The sequence below is a fragment of the Dendrobates tinctorius genome, unplaced genomic scaffold, assembly GCF_039654945.1.
Source record: "Dendrobates tinctorius isolate UK_male_01 unplaced genomic scaffold, ASM3965494v1 ptg000017l, whole genome shotgun sequence".
Taxonomy (NCBI): domain Eukaryota; kingdom Metazoa; phylum Chordata; class Amphibia; order Anura; family Dendrobatidae; genus Dendrobates; species Dendrobates tinctorius.
In genome coordinates this window covers 18,552,666-18,569,357 of record NW_027361685.1, presented here as the reverse complement: position 1 = coordinate 18,569,357, position 16,692 = coordinate 18,552,666, and the positions used below count along the sequence as shown (strand labels likewise).

At 47.0% G+C, this 16,692-nt stretch overlaps 2 protein-coding genes across 3 annotated transcripts; both read right to left on the bottom strand.

The window, feature by feature from the left end:
- Positions 1-942: 942 nt before the first annotated feature.
- On the bottom strand, positions 943-16,442 carry LOC141082470 (uncharacterized). Its single transcript, XM_073566411.1, has 4 exons — positions 16,241-16,442; positions 8,612-8,709; positions 8,328-8,418; positions 943-1,600 (listed from the first exon to the last, which is right to left on the bottom strand). Exons 1-4 carry the CDS (start codon positions 16,440-16,442, stop codon positions 996-998), a joined length of 996 nt encoding a protein of 331 aa, XP_073422512.1. The 3' UTR covers positions 943-995.
- LOC141082322 (uncharacterized) lies at positions 4,350-8,296 on the bottom strand. Of its 2 annotated transcripts, XM_073566268.1 has the most exons (6): positions 6,642-8,296; positions 6,497-6,570; positions 6,278-6,361; positions 5,971-6,181; positions 5,616-5,772; positions 4,350-5,501 (listed from the first exon to the last, which is right to left on the bottom strand). In XM_073566268.1, the coding sequence occupies exons 4-6, from the start codon at positions 6,083-6,085 to the stop codon at positions 4,472-4,474; spliced, it is 1,302 nt and encodes a 433-aa protein (XP_073422369.1). In that variant the 5' UTR covers positions 6,086-6,181; positions 6,278-6,361; positions 6,497-6,570; positions 6,642-8,296; the 3' UTR covers positions 4,350-4,471. The 2 variants fall into 2 exon arrangements, with proteins under 2 accessions (XP_073422369.1, XP_073422370.1); XM_073566269.1 differs by having other exon boundaries at positions 5,971-6,361.
- Positions 16,443-16,692: the final 250 nt, after the last annotated feature.

The window sequence follows — 16,692 nt, the reverse complement described above, 5'->3', positions numbered from 1 at the left end:
CAGGAGGTGTTGGCAGAGGAGCCGGACCGGGACAAGGAAGGAGCTTGTTCGCTCCGAAACGCGCGTCGGGGAAGGGCTGACGGTCCAGCTCCTCTGCCAACACCTCCTGTCACTTTCAGGTAATAGTACTGCATTGATGATGCTTGATTATTTGGCTGCTTGAAGTGTTAGTATATTTGCTCGAGATGCACCTGCAACTGCTGGGAGTCAGCTTAGCATGCTTCTACTCTTTCTATGGACGGCTGTCCTTGTAATACAATGCATTTTGTTATATGAGCACTCGCTCTTACTATAGTACATGTGTCCTTACATCATTATGATGGGTGGTTGCTTTTGGTGCCAATTAGATTCTATTCGTGCCATATGATTAATTATTTGTATGTTCCTATGATTGTTTTTTCAATACTAATTAACAGCAGTTACATTACCAAACTAGGGCAGTCACTATAGGAGAAAAAACACAAGAATTATGCTGTATTGTCACATACTATCTATTCCTGACACTGGAGTGGCTTATAAACTTACACAGTATATAGTCTGAGGTCTGGGGTCTGCCAATATGTGGCTAGTTTTCTGACTGTTTCGGATAACATGATACATGATTTTAGTTATATAGGTCAATATTAAATAGTCTCCTGATGAGTCGCCTTTGGTGAGAACGATGAAACCCATAGAAATGAGTGGCTTGGAGAGTGAGTGTGTATACGTCACCTCACCCTATGTACTGAGATGTGGGGTACATGTTTTTTCTATTAGTCACCTACTGACTAACCTTCAGGGGGTGAATTATGGGTATAGTTTTACATTTGGAATTAATAATGTTTAGTTTTATCCTTTTGTCAGCAAACATGAGGAATGACAAGAGAAAACCCATTTAAGAAGATTCAATTTTGGTTAAAACTATTCCAACATTATGAACATAAAAAAGGCTTCTCCCCTATGTGACGTCTCTGATGTTTATTCACAGTTGATTTCCAAGTAAAATATTTCCCACATTAAGAAAATGAAAAAGGCAACTCCCCTATGTGGGTTGTTTCGTGTTGCTCAAGATTCCCTTTACGCTTATAACATTTCCCACATTCTGAACATGAAAAAGGTTTCTTCCCTATGTGGGTTATTTGGTGTTGCGTAAGATTCCCTTTACAGTTAAAACATTTCCCACATTCTGAACATGAAAAAGGCTTCTCCCCTGTGTGACTTCTATGGTGAGTAACAAGCAGTGATTTATATGCAAAACATTTCCCACATTCTGAACAGGCAAAAGGCTTCTCCCCTGTGTGAATTCTCTGGTGAGTAACAAAATGAAATTTCTTGTTAAAACATTTCCCACATTCTGAACATGTAAATGATTTATTTGCTTTAGGAGCAGTTTGTTTTTTATTGCCTCTATTGTGACTTTGATTTTCCTTAGTAGTCAGTAATGAATCAGAAGATGGGACCTGTTTCATAGGATCCGATGACAGATCTTTGCTGTGAATTGATGATGATATATCTGGAGTAACAGCAATCACTTTAGTTGTATCTTGAAGGATCTCAAGATGATCAGATTTAAAAATTGAAGATGTCAGCTGTCCCTCTGATCTCCTGGTACAGTCATCTGCTAAGATAAAAAACATTTTTAATAAAATATCCTTGAGTTTTATATTTTTGAACATTTCTACATAAACTGTCAATAAAAATGGCAAGCTATGTAAAAGCTTTAATTATTTACCAAGACAATGACAGTTCACAGTCTAATAGAAAACCTTGTTGGATGAGCCAGTAGTGTGCGGTGTTCAACTGTTTGTTCATTCTGCCTCCCAAATGTCAAATATAAAGAAACCAATTAATGATATGTAGATGAAAATAATACCAATTCTCATCTCACAAAAACAAGTCCCCACTCAGGTCCATCATCTGTCAATGGAAAAACAGAGGTTCCCACACGATTAGTGGCTCAAAGGCTGTTGAAAAGCAACAAGGTTTCCATAAACCAATCCAGCAAAATCCGCTCTCACTTCGGAGTCTTGCAGTGTGCGCAAACAACATTTAGGATCCCTGTATTTAGTAATATTATAGTGAGAAGAACCCACTTAATTTGCGATGTCTCCTGGAGAACAATCTGGGCACTATGTGCTGGGTAAGAAAATGGCAAATGTGTAATTTCCACTCCAACATCCACTGCGTGTTAATTTCCGGAAAGTTGCTGTAGAATCAAAATATTCACTTCTCCTACACACGTGGTCTAAATTGTTGGTACCCCTCGTTTAAGGCTACTTTCACACATCACGTTTTCGGCGTCAGGCGCGTTCCGGCGTCGTGCCATAGCGCCGGATCCGGCAAATGTTTAGTAAAACCGGATGTGACGGATCCGGTTTTCTGCCGGATCCGTCTTGCGCTTGATAGCCAAAACCGAATCCGTCTCATCCGGTTTTCGATCCGTTTTTCGACGGATTACGCCGGATCCGGTTTTTAAAATCGCCCCTTGTGGCCTTCCGAACGGGATTGGCTACTGGAAAACTATATATAGCGTGTTCCTACAGCCCTTCTTTGACAGGTTGTAAAGGAGAAAGTGCAGGTTGGAGAGAAGAGCAAGTTACTGGCGAAGATGGATGTTGTGATTGGAAATATTTTGAAGAATTTGGCAGATTTTATAGCGGAGGCGAATCGTTTGAGGGTGATTGTTCTGGAGAAGGAGAGAGCGAGACAGCAGCGCATCAGGCATCGTAGACGACGTTTGTGGATCCACCCTATCACAGCCAAGAGAATGACGCGTGGGGTCTATTCTACACTCTGCATGGACCTTAGACGAAACCCGGAGAAATTTTTCGCATATGTTCGGAAAAAATGGAGAATTTTGATTACTTGGTGGAGCGCATTGCACACCTCATAAGAAAAGCGGACACCTATTGCTGCTTCTCTGTTTCACCCGCAGAGCGTCTGATGGTGACTTTAAGGTAAGCCACATTTATTGGATCTGCTCGCTTCAGAGCACACTTTCACTGCAATCTTGTTGGTGGTAGTTTGTATCTCCAAGTGTTATAGGTCAGTTTTGGTATGTAATGCTGTGATTTAAAACTAATTTATTGTTTTTTAATTCCCCACAGATTTCTTGCAACTGGAGAATCCCTTTCGTCACTGCATTTCCAGTACAGACTCGGGATTTCCACCATATCTGGAATAGTGAAGTACACATGCTGTGCACTGTGGGACTCCTTAGCTGAAGAGTTTTTACCAGAGCCCACAACAGAGAGGTGGATTGAAATTTCTGAAAAGTTTCTACAGATATGTCAGTTTCCCAACTGCTTGGGCGCTGTGGACAGGAAACATATCCGCATTGTAAAGCCAGCCGGATCGGGATCGGAATATTTCAATTACAAGAAATATTTTTCAATTGTCCTCATGGCCATCGCTGACGCGGAATACAAATTTATTGCTGTTGATATTGGGGCCTATGGCCGCTCCAATGACTCTCAAGTTTTCAAACTGTCTGCCATGGGGCGTAAACTGTATGGAAACACCTTCCAGTTCCCACCCCCTAGACCGCTGCCGCAAACATCTGGTCCACCTATGCCATTTGTCTGTGTAGGGGATGAAGCCTTCCAGCTGTCAGAACACCTTTTGAAACCGTACGGTAGCAGAGGATTGTCAAGAACAAAACGCATTTTTAATTACCGCCTCACAAGAGCAAGAAGAATGGTTGAATGTACCTTTGGTATTCTGACAGCCAAATGGCGGGTCCTATTGACTGCGATCAACCTGAAGACAGAAACTGTTGACGAGGTGATCAAAGCTTGCGTAGTACTCCACAATTTTGTTATCTGCAAGGAACCCATTTCCATTGAGGACACCTCTGAAGAAACCACCTTGCAAGATTACCATGACATTACCACTAGAAGTTCTGTGACGGTTTCAGTAACGAGGGACAATTTTGCACAATACTTTATGTCACCTCAAGGCAGAGTACACTGGCAGGATGACAGAGGGTGAAAGATTTGTGCCCTTAACCAAACTTGTGTACCTTCTGTACCAACAGTATATACCTTTGCCAACCAAAGTTGGCTATCTTGTCATGGTCTTACTATTTTTAGCTTTAGGCCACAGGTGTGTACCTGGTTGTGTTTTATGCAAAGTATTTCACCTTTTAACAAAAGTTGTGTACATTGTTAGGAAATCACCAACAATAAACACAACTTTTTAGGTGAAATACTTTGCTTCAAACGCAACCAGGAACACAACTGTGGCAAAAAGCTAAAATTTACCCACAGTTATATACCTGGTTTTGAATACCTTTTTACCTTTGAAATACCCTGTATTTAACCTTTTTTTTAAACATAGTTCGCCGCAGAAAGAAATGACAGACAACCATTGTGAAACGATAATTTAACTTTTATTTAAAATATTTTTTTTTTGTAAAATGTTTTTAAAGTGCAAAAAACTTTTTTAATAAAGGTTTGAAGAAAAACTGGGCATTTTTATTACAAAACACACATTACAAATCTGTGTAGTGTGGGGTGGAAATACTGCTGGAGGGGCTGTGGGACACTTCGACACTGGGAGTGTGGAGAGAGGACTGGGATCGTGGTGGGGAAGGAACAGTTAGAGGTGAAGGTGTGGAAAAAGCTACAGAATGGGTGGACATGTGGGAGGCAGAAGAGGTGGTGGGCGGTGGAGTGGAGGGTTGGGCAGGGACTGTAGGAGCAGATGATGTTGATGGCAAGTTGTATGGGGAAGGAGTTTGGTACGGGGAAGGAGTTTGGTACGGGGAAGGAGTTTGGTACGGGGCAGGTTGCTGGAAGTGGGGAGATGTCTGGTACTGGGGAGGTTGCTGGTACTGGGGAGGTTGCTGGTACTGGGGAGGTTGCTGGTACTGGGGAGGTGGCTGGTACGTAATAGGAGGGGGAGGATGGAAAGTGGCTGGAGGGGGTGCAGGTGGAGGAACTACTGGGGTGGGAGGAGGAGGTTGGGAGGTAACCTGCTGGAGAGCACCGTGGCATGAATGCATTACATGCATCTGCTGGCTAGGAGAGAGCGTTTCCATGCGCTCCACAACAGACCTGAAAAAGGTGTGGTTTGGCGAAGATCTTGCTTCTGAATGCATGGTTTGCAGAAGTGTCTTCACCTCCAGAATGCTGGAGTTGATCTGCTGAAAGCCTGCGGAGATTTGCTCTGACAAGACTTTTAGACAGTTCTGGAAAGATGCATTCAGATGCAAGAACTCTGGCTCATAAGTCTTTTCCTGACCCCTCTGCCGCTGCCGCCCAGTACCCGCAGGTGTACTAGAGGTGGCAGGGGCAGAAGGGTGGGGTAAAGGGAAATCGATCTCCTCACCAGCAGCTTCATGTAATGTAGGCGGCCACGATGCTCCTGTGCTGGTGGATGGGACAGATGGGTTGAATGTGTGGGAAGGCTGGGAAGGTGCAGATTTACTGGGGCGGTCGAAGTGTCCCTCGGTGCCGGTCTCCTCAGGGATCACCTCAGAAGGGTCCAATCGTGCAGGCTCCCGAGTGCTGCTCACCGTGCTGTGGAATAAAGAGAAAAAAAACAATTAAAATAGTGACATGGTATGGCCCTGGCTGAAAAATTTTTTTTTACATCTAAACATTTTTTTTTTACATGTGGTGTGTAATATTTACCTTCTGGTGAGCATTGTATCCCGGAGGAACAACAGGGCTCGTGCGTACTTGTACTTGCTCCTGCGTCCTCCAGATCCACTCGGGGCCCGCATCTCTTTATTGAACTCCTTCTTGAAACGATCCCTCACAGACCGCCACCGCTTCACAATTCTCTCCCCTGAAACGAGAAAGGACAAAGTGGTTAGTATACAACATCAGTGTTTCCCAAACTCCAGTCCTCATGGTCCCCAGGGGTCATGTTTTCAGGATTTCCATAGTAAATAGAAATCCTGAACACATGATCCGTGGGGACCACGAGGACTGGAGTTCGGGAAACACTGGTTTAAATCAAGCAACCGGTACTGTATATACTTACGCTCTTTAATCTGGGCCCGAGCATCGAGGTCCTCCCAGCGGGCCACAAGGAGCGAACAGATTTCCTCCCAGAGTCGTCGGGTAACAATCAGGTCAGCATGGTGGCGGTCAGCCATATTCCATAGCGGCTCCCTTTCTCTGACGAGATCGATGAGGTGGTCCACATCAATTCCTCCATCCTCACCGTCCGAGTCGGGAGCACGCTGTGAAGGCTGTTAAAGTAAAAGAGAAAAATAGCAAAATTAGTCACCACACTTAAGACATGAAATAAAAAGTGTACCAAAATTTCACTTAAATATTATACTTACACGCTGGTGACCGCCGCGTTGCTGTCACCGACGACCCTGGGAGGCACTGCGAGGACCTCTTGGCCGAGCACCAGATTGGGAAGACTAGAGAAGAAAAGAAAAAAATTTATGTGTTTGGATGTTGGCATTTGTTTGCTGTGTGAGGTCTGCGGTACATTGTTTTCTATGTGTTGTGTGTAGTGTGATGTTGTGTTTCTGCGTTTGATGCAAAAAACTTACCAATTGTGAGCCCACTCCAGGTGTCTGTCCACCCCTCCTTCTTCTTCTCAGAGCTCCTCTTCAGCTTGTGATTCCTGTTTTGAAATAAAAGGCAATGAATAGACATATATTACAGAGATGATAGATTTTGGAAATAAAAACTTACCGTCAAACGCTGACGATGCGAGGGAGGGCTCCCAGAAGAAAATGTGCTGTCCTCTTGCTGGCCAGACTCCATGGCTGTGGGTGCTGTTGCTGCATCTCTTGGGCGGCTGTTGAATAAAGAGAAACAAAGGGCCAATGAATATCTTGATATTCCTTGGCCCTAGTTTTGAGGAATGGGGGATTTGATAATTACCTTCTCTCATCTGCTGCTGGACTCCCCTCCCGTTGTTCAGCATGTTCCCTTTGCTGCTCCATTTGGGGTGGTGGTGGTGGTGCTGATGGTGCTGCAGTGGTCTCCTGCCTTCTCATGCGTCTGGTTGCTGTCTTGGGTGGCATGTTGGGTGTGGCTGAGGGTCCCACTGTCATGCTTTTATATATGTGTCTTGTGGGCAGAGCTACTGAGCATGCTCAGACCCAAAAAATCCGGATCCGGCGCATTGCGGCGCTCATAGGCTTTCATTGTGTGAAAAAGCCGGACACGCCGGATCCGGCGTGTCCGGCTTTTTAGCCGGAGACAAAAAACGTTACAGTAGCCGTTTTTTCCAGATGCCGGATTGCGACACATTGCCGGATCCGGCGAAAACCGAATGAAACGCATGGCCATCCGGCCCGATCCGGCGCAAATGCAAGTCAATGGGGGGGAAAACCGGATCCGGCATTGCATTTCGCCGGATCCGGTTTTTGTCAAAAGTGCCGGATCGCGCCTGACGGCGAAAACCTGATGTGTGAAAGAGGCCTTAGGGGAAGGAATTTTTTTCCCTATGGAGAAAATTGGCTTCTACTGTGTGGGTTTTTTGCCTTCCCCAGGATCAACAATGCAGAACAGCTGCACTAAAAATAGGCTGAACTGGATGGACATAAGGTCACCCTTCAGCCTTCAAAACTATGTTGCTATGTTACTATGATAAGATCTCAGGGATCTAGGAAGCCAACAGCATCATTACCCTCCGCTTTCTCTTACAGGCCCAGCATAATATTTTTCTTCAAGTGATTTTCTATCTTGTCAGCACATTCTACGTACGCTGTCATTTGACTTTATAGTTACAAATCTGGGCAGGTAACGGTCCGCGTCTCCTAATGTGAAGGAGAGAATGGCTAATGAAATCAATTATTAAACCTTATATAAGTCAGTTCGGATATGGTGTACCAAGATGGCGTCTGTGTCTTCAGACAACACCCTGGAAGGAATCCTTGGAATGCAGAAGCTGAGATACTGGATACCATATATGGAGGTGAAGCTGAAATGGACCTATCATAGACTGACACTGGCTCCTCAGAAGATTGTGTGACACCCATTTCCTGTCTCTTTGTCTTGAGAATAAACTTCAGTTGTGTGCAAGCCTTTGCTGAGAAAGGAGTAGACATCTAACTCTGTGCTCAGTGTGACTCTTTAAGCGCACACTCGGCCTATATTGGGTCAGTACAAGCAATCATATAGATCTCGCTTTAAGGGATCACCCTCACACTAATACCAGGGGGTAGGTGCATCCTCCAGGTGGTAAGTTCTATAGAAAAGGGCTTTCAATGCCCAAAGTCATTTGAACAGTTTTGGGTGAGGAGAATGTTGTGGTCTAGAGGCAAAATGGTGATCATGGTAATACGGCTGGACTACACCACCGATAAAGCAGCCACAGCCGGTGACTGAGAGGAATCTGTGACTTCTCTGCATTCAGTGGTTACTACTCACCTGGGTAGTCATATGTGGGAATCTCCTCTTTACACCACTCATCACCCCTCACATATGTCTCTGTAGTATTAATATGGGTCAGATCTTCACCCTGAAACAAATATTGTAAAAGTCACCGACAGATGGAGAAGTCCCATCTATGATCAGCTCTAATCCTGCCATCTCCACCGTTCTCATTACACAAGTATAAAACATATAATACTGGTGGATAAAACAAGACTGAGCACAAGACCTTCACAGCCGTCTACACATCATAGATCTCCTGACACCTTCTCTCCATCTACCTGATGATCCTGAGGAACATTGGGATCTTCTTGGTTACAGTCCTGTGGGAGAAGAGGACGGGGACATCTCTCTGGTGTTGTCCTCTTACTGGATAGATCTGGAGCAAACACATACAGGGACTGAATTCATTCTCTACATACAGATAATTATAGGCCGTGTGTATTTAGTCCTGTCTATTACCTGGAGATGTGAGGGGCTGGGGAACCTCCATTATGACGTTCTTGTACAGATCTCTGTGTCCTTCTAAATACTCCCACTCCTCCATGGAGAAATAGACAGCGACATCATGACACCTTATAGGAATCTGACACATACAATGATACCGTCATCCCCCCGATCCCTTCATAGTGTTACTGTATAATGTCCCAGCATTCCCAGCAGTGTCACCTCTCCAGTCAGCAGCTCAATCATCTTGTAGATGATTTCTAGGATCTTCTGGTCATTGATGTCCTCATGGATCAGGGGGTGAGGTGGAGGCCCCGTGATTGGGCTCAGGGGTCTTCCCCATCCCTCAGACACAGGGTCCTGACAGCGATCACTAGAGGTCTTCTTCACCACTGTGTAATCCTGGTTATGGAGAGACACAGTAATAAATCTCACTACAGACATTTCCAGAGTCCTCACCTCTCCAGTTCTGTCCATCTGTTATTCCCATAGATAAGAATGATGTAATGTGACATCATCAGAATCTCTCACCTCTCCAGTGAGACGGAAGAGGATCTCTAGGGTGAGGTGTAACATCCTCTCCGCCATCTTGTCTCTGTCCATATCCATCCTTGATGGGTAAATCAGGAAAATTCTCTTCTGTAGAAGATCTTCACTGAGAGGATCCGATATTGTAGAGACCTGAATGAGAAGATGATCATGTAACATCATAAGAATCCTGTGTAATAATACAATTACTGGAGATAATAAGGGAAACATATGAGGAGATTTATTATTTTACAGGGTTTAGTTTTCTCCCCTGACATCTACTAATAAAACCTATATATTTAGGCCACAGACAACAAGCAGTTTCCTCCTCAGAGTCGGCAGCTGAACACGTTCCTCATAGACTCATCTTCCATAACGCTAATTCTCGTCTCATTACCGACACTGGAATCGGCATTAGCAATACTGCAGGAGATATTCATTACACGCGACATGAGAAATAACTCCTTCATGATGAGGACGACATCTTCATCTTCTACTGCGGCTCTAGAGACAGATTTGGCCAGAGTCGGTCACTGCCTCCATCCCCACCGGCCGTCTATATGAAGGTTTCCCGTCTTCCCCGCACTGGAATCTTCTCTCCCGTTAGATCTCAGCTCTGAGTCACACACAGAAGTTTGAGGCTTTTCTGGAAGAACAGGACAGGAGAGATCTGAGGCCGATGTCTCCATGTACAGGGTTTCCCCTCGGGATAAGAGGCTTTTCTATCCCTTTCCCCCAATTAGAGGGGACACCTGTGGATATCAGGGTCTTTACCGGCTGCAGTCCTGGGGGGATTTACTCAGTAACGTGGACGTTGGACAAACGTCACCATCAATTCCCATCAGAGTGAAGGAACATCGCTCCTCTATTCAGCTCTATGGATCCAGGATGAAATCCACTGCGGCCCCTGCAAAAAAAGAGTGAAGTCTGGTGAGACCCCCGAGGCCGGAGATTTCTACAGCTGCTCTGCACGCACAGGACCTGTGATGAGGTCACAGGAGGGGAGGAGTCAGGGGTCACCTGATCAGGGGCCTCAGTGTGGGCAGGACTCTGCTGTGCTGGTTGTCATGGTGCTGGATGAGGGGAAGATTATGTGGGGGTCAGGAGGGGTTTACAGGGTGGATGTAGCAGAGCCGTGTATGTACGAGGTGTACGGAGCGGAGCCGTGTGTGTACGAGGTGTACGGAGCGGAGCCGTGTGTGTACGAGGTGTACGGAGCGGAGCCGTGTGTGTACGAGGTGTACGGAGCGGAGCCGTGTGTGTACGAGGTGTACGGAGCGGAGCCGTGTGTACGAGGTGTACGGAGCGGAGCCGTGTGTGTACGAGGTGTACGGAGCAGAGCCCTGTGTGTACGAGGTGTACGGAGCGGAGCTGCGTGTGTACGAGGTGTACGGAGCGGAGCCGTGTGTGTACGAGGTGTACGGAGCGGAGCCGTGTGTGTACGAGGTGTACGGAGCGGAGCCGTGTGTGTACGAGGTGTACGGAGCGGAGCCGTGTGTATACGAGGTGTACGGAGCGGAGCCGTGTGTGTACGAGGTGTACGGAGCGGAGCCCTAGGTGTACGGAGCGAAGCCCTGTGTGTACGAGGTGTACGGAGCGGAGGTGTGTGTGTACGAGGTGTACGGAGCGGAGCCGTGTGTGTAGGAGGTGTACGGAGCGGAGCCGTGTGTATGCGAGGTGTACGGAGCGGAGCCGTGTGTGTACGAGGTGTATGGAGCGGAGCCGTGTGTGTACGAGGTGTACGGAGCGGAGCCGTGTGTGTACGAGGTGTACGGAGCGGAGCCCTGTGTGTACAGAGCGGAGCCGTGTGTGTACGAGGTGTACGGAGCGGAGCCCTGTGTGTACGAGGTGTACGGAGCGGAGCCCTGTGTGTACGAGGTGTACGGAGCGGAGCCGTGTGTGTACGAGGTTTACGGAGCGGAGCCGTGTGTGTACGAGGTGTACGGAGCGGAGCCGCGTGTGTACGAGGTGTAGGGAGCGGAGCCGCGTGTGTACGAGGTGTACGGAGCGGAGCCGCGTGTGTACGAGGTGTACGGAGCGGAGCCGCGTGTGTACGAGGTGTACGGAGCGGAGCCGCGTGTGTACGAGGTGTACGGAGCGGAGCCGCGTGTGTACGAGGTGTACGGAGCGGAGCCGCGTGTGTACGAGGTGTACGGAGCGGAGCCACGTGTGTACAAGGTGTACAGAGCAGTGTGTGTACGAGGTGTGCTCTGTATACACCCATATACCCCCAGCCTCAGTCGCAGACGCCTCTGTGTATGCTGTATACACCCGTGTACCCCCAGCTTCAGTCGCAGATCCCTCAGTGTACGCTGTATACACCTGTATACCCCAACTTCGGTCACAGGCGCCTCTGTGTACGCTGTATACACCCGTATACCCCCAGCTTTGGTCGCAGACCCCTGTGTACACGATTCAAGATTCAAGGAAGCTTTATTGGCAGGACTAAATACACATTAGTTTTGCCAAAGCAAGTGTACAAAAGGGAATAGGGATAGGGACTGTAGGGATGTTGGGTAGGGGTTGTAGGAAAGGTGGATGGGGGCAGATCCAGGATGGGGATATAGAAGTCCATGGCATAGGGAAGGTGAATGGGGGGCATGGGGCAGATCCAGGGTAGGGGCTATAGAAGTCCATGGCATATCATAGTTCTCTTTCTCGCAGTCTATGACATTCGCTCACACACTGCCCTGCTATCTCCACTGCTCTCTCTTCTCCCCCAGCAGGATATATGTTTTCTCTTCCTCCATGGTGATGAAATCCGGGAAGAGATGTGAGAGTCTCCTGAAGTGAGTGTCCCTCACTGCTGAGTATTTGGAGCAGTGTAGCAGGAAGTGGGTCTCATCCTCCAGGGCCTCCTGTTCACAGTGTTGGCACAGTCTTTCCTCCCTGGGCTTGTAGCTCTGCCTGTGTCAGCCGGATTTGATGGCCAGACTGTGGGCACTGAGTCTATACCGGCTCAGGATCTTGCGGTCTCTGGGGTTCGGGAGTCTCTCCAGATATGGGGCCAGTCTGTAGTCTCTCTGTAGACTCTGGTGCATGGTCAGTTTCTGTGAGCTGATAATGTCGTTCTTCCAGTCACTTACGTACCTCTCCTGGCCTTCGTCTACCATCTTCCTGATTCCGGCTTTTGTTAGGTTGCTGTGATTGGTGTTCTGGTCAGGTTGGGTTTGGGTGAGCTGTTCCGAGGGTCCTGGTTTTTCTGTTTCACCTACATGTGTCAGGGCTTTATGGTGATGGGAGCTTGGATTGCTTCTTTGTAGGTGAGCCCGGAATGACAGTGCCCTCTTTAGAATCGTTAGGTGTAGAGGGAATCTGCCCAGCTCGGCCCGGCAGGCACTGTTGGAGGTGCTCCGATGGACTTGGAGAAGGTGATTGCAGAATTCCAGGTGGAATATTTCTGTTGGGCTGGAATCCCACCTTGACCAGTCTGGGTAGGTGTGAGGGCCCCAGACTTCATTGGCATACAGGAGGATTGGGGCAATGATAGATTCGAAGATTTTTAACCAGAGCCTCACTGGTGGCTTCAGATAGCAGTTTCCTTCGGATGGCATAGAAGGTTTTGCAGGCCTTGTCTTTCAGGGTCTCTATGGCTTGTTTGAAGCTCCCTGACCAGTGAATCTCTAGGCCCAGGTAGGTATATTTGTCCATTCCTGTAAGGGCGCAGTTGTTGAGGAAAAATGAAGGGTGCTGGTCTGATTTTCTCTTTCTCTTCTGTAACACCATGATGTTGGTTTTCTTTGCGTTGACCGGTAGTGCTCAGGTGGAGCTGAATTTCTCTAAGATTTTCAGGTTTTCTTGGAGACCTTTCTCGGTTGGTGACAGAAGCAGCAGGTCATCTGCATACAGCAGGAATTTCACCTGCACGTCGTGGAGGGTTAGATCTGGTGCTGTGGAAGATTCCAGAGCGGTAGCCAGCTCGTTGATGTAAATGTTGAAGAGCATTGGGCTTAGGCTACAGCCTTGTCTGACTCCACGGCTCTGCCGGAAATAGGCCGTTCTTCTACCGTTCACACTCACACTGCAGAGGTTCTCGGTGTAGGAGCTTTTGATAACATCGTAGGTCTTTCCTCCTATTCCGCTCTCCAGCAGTTTCAGGAATAAGCCTGGGTGCCACACCGAATCAAATGCCTTTTTAAAGTCTACGAAACAGGCGTATATCTTCCCGTTCTTTGTATTGTGGACGTGTCTCTGAATGAGGCTGTGCAGGGTATAGATGTGGTCGTTAGTGCGGTGGTTTGGCATGAACCCTGCTTGGCTCTTGCTGAGGACGTTGTGCTCGGTGAGAAAACTGAGGATCCTCTTGTTCAGGATGCTGTTGAACAGTTTTCCCAGGTTGCTGCTGACACATATTCCTCTGCAGTTGGCATGGTCATACCTGTCCCCATTCTTGTGGATGGGTGTGATGAGGCCTTGGTTCCAGGTACGAGGGAAGTAGCCGGCACTTAGCACAATATTGAAGAGTTTAACCATTGCGGCCTGTATTTCTGGTGGGCTGTACTTCAGCATTTCTGGTAGGATTCCATCCAGGCCACCGGCTTTTCTACATCTTATGGAAGAGATTCTCTCTGCTACTTCTTGTAATGTAATAGGTGTATCCACGGGGTTTTGGAAATTTTTTACTTTTTCCTCCATTGCTTTTAGTTTTGCCATTAAGCTTTCCTGTTCTTGGCTTAGTTCTTCCTTTGGAATGTCTTTATAGAGGTCTCTGAAGTACTGGAGCCAGATGTTGCCATTTTGGATATGGATGTTGCGTTTTCTTGTCTTTTGTGCCCATGTGGTTCCATAGTTCCCAGAAGGAGTTGTCTTGGAGGGCATCTTGGAGTTGGTTGAGCTTGGAAGAGATGTAACTCTGCTTCTTCCTCCTGAGGATGGTTTTGTACTACCTTTGTATAGCTTCATAGGCTTCCCTCAGACCCGGGTGGTTGGGGTCTCTGTGTTTCTTGTTTGAGGCTGTTCTCAGGGTCTTCCATACGGCTTTACATTCTCTGTAAACCATCCATTGATCTGTTTTTATTTTGGTCTCTTGTAGTTGATTTTTTAAGGTTGGACAGTCTGGCCATTGCATAGAATATATAGTTGAGGTCTTTGGCAGCTTGACTCACTCCCTTTGGGTTAGGCTGGTACTCATAGTTGTAGAAGTGGTGGAGCATCCGCTGTATTTCAGGTCTGCTGGGAGCCTCTTTATACTTTAATGCTGACATTTTGTGCCATTTTTTAGGATGGAGGCCGGGTGAAGAGGCCACTCTGCTGTGGCTTTTGAGTGGATGGTTTCTCTGTAGATTTCAGGTACAGAAGAAGTTGGCTGTGGTCTGACAGGTGCGTTTGTGGGGAGACTATGAAGGCGCTGATATTTGCCAGGTTCATATCTGTAATGGCATAATCTACTACACTTCTCCCAACATGGGAGTTTAGTGTACACCTCCCTAAGGAGTCCCCTTTGGTTTGTCCATTAAGAATATGAAGTCCTAAACTTCTACATACGTTCAGGAGCTTTTTACCACTTTTGTTGACTGTACTGTCGTTTTCTCTCCCTGTTCTTGCATTGAGGTCTCCAAAGATGAGAACTTTGCCCAGGCCCTGATAGTGGGCGGCTTCTCTTTGTAGGATCTCGAAGCAGTCTGGATTGAAGTAGGGTGACTCTGGTGGTGGTATATAGGTGGCGCAGAGGTGGACATCAGACTGAGAGGTGAGGATGGAGCTGCTGATCCTGATCCATATGTGGCTGCCTCCTCTCTTCACCGGTTTGATGTACTGGGGGAGCTCCTCTTTATACCAGATCAGTATTCCTCCTGAGCTCTGGCCCTGTTTGATGTTTTTATTTTTCAGGGCAGGGACAGAGATTTCCCTGTATCCGATGGGCACCAGAGATTCGTTTTCGGCTCTGGTCCATGTTTCCAGGAGGATCTGAACGTCTATATTTCTCAGTCTTTGTATAATGTCAGGGTCATTTGTTTTACATCCAAAGGTCGAGGTGTTGAGACCCTGAATATTCCAGCTGCTGATTGTAAGTGAAGTCATGTTTCTATATATCTTGGGTGTATATACCTTGTAATGAGTATAGCTGTGTAGATCAAACTGGATTTCTGACTGTTCTGTAGATGTGCTTGGTTCCATCCAGTCACATTAGTTTCCTGCATATTGCGCTGAGCAGGGTCTTTATCTCATTCATATCTCTGCTCTGCATGTATCTGTGTGGGGTCGGTGGACCCCTCCGTGGAGGTCTCCACCTCTGATGGTCTGATTTTGGGTGAAGAGCTTTGTTTCCAGCTTCTGGAGATAGGATTGGGGTTTTCTGCCTTTTTATTGTTGGGGCTCTTTCAGTGTGATTATGGTCACTGTTGAGTCCAGGCCTCGGTCCTCTGTTTAGTATAATGTCTTTCAGCTCTTTGGCCAGGAGGCTGACCCCTTGTTTGTTGAGGTGTTTATTATCATACAGGTGATGGTGGTTTATGGAAAGGTGTTGTGCCAGGGTCACGTTTGGGACAGTCTTGACCCTTTCTGTCAGTTCCATATTGATACTTTGGGTGGTTTGCCTGGATATATCCTTTGTTGGGAGCAGAGATGACAGAATGATTTTGCTGTCTGGGAATGTTAGTTTTGCCGTCTTTGCTAATTGGATAAGTTGTCCTGTGATCTGCTGGTGCTGGTCTGGCAGATTGTTTGTATGATAATATGGTTTGGGTTGGTAAACCGTGGATTACTGATGACCTCTGTCACCTGTTCAATAGTTGCACAGTGAACTTTTCTGACCCGTTTTCCTGGGAATAGCCATCGTGTATTTAGGTACTTCCCATTTGAGTCCATTATTAGGACAATGTCAGGACTTTGTGATGTCTGGGGTGGGTTAAGTGGCCGCTGATGGGGGTCTGTGATGCTGGCTTTGCTGGTGGTTGGTTCTCTTCTCTTTTCTATCTCTCTCGTTTCTGGTTCACTTTTATTGGTTTCAGGATTGGTCGTATTGGTTATTGTTGTGCTGTTATTTGGCATCTTCACATTCTGGTCAGTGGAGGCCATGTTGTCTGCTCTCTGGCTTGCTTCCTTTGCCCCCTGCTGGGTCAGATGGTGAGGGGTCTGTGTTTTTAGTTCTGTGGTCTCCTTTATGAGTCTCTCATTGTCATTTTGTAATTCACGCATTTCTTCTCCTATCTTCTGTAGAGCTGACTTGTACTCACATTTCAGTTTATTGATCTCACTTGTTACTTGGTCATTTGCATTTCTATGCGAGTTTCTTTGAAGCTCTTCCCTAATTTGGAGTGGTTCTCTTTCTAATTGGGATAGGCAGTCTCTGATGGCCTCAGGGGAGAGGTGTGAAGTGTTGGGGGTTGAGGAGCTGAACCTAGAGATCTCTGTAGAGATGTGAGCATTAGAAGTGGCCTCTAGGGGT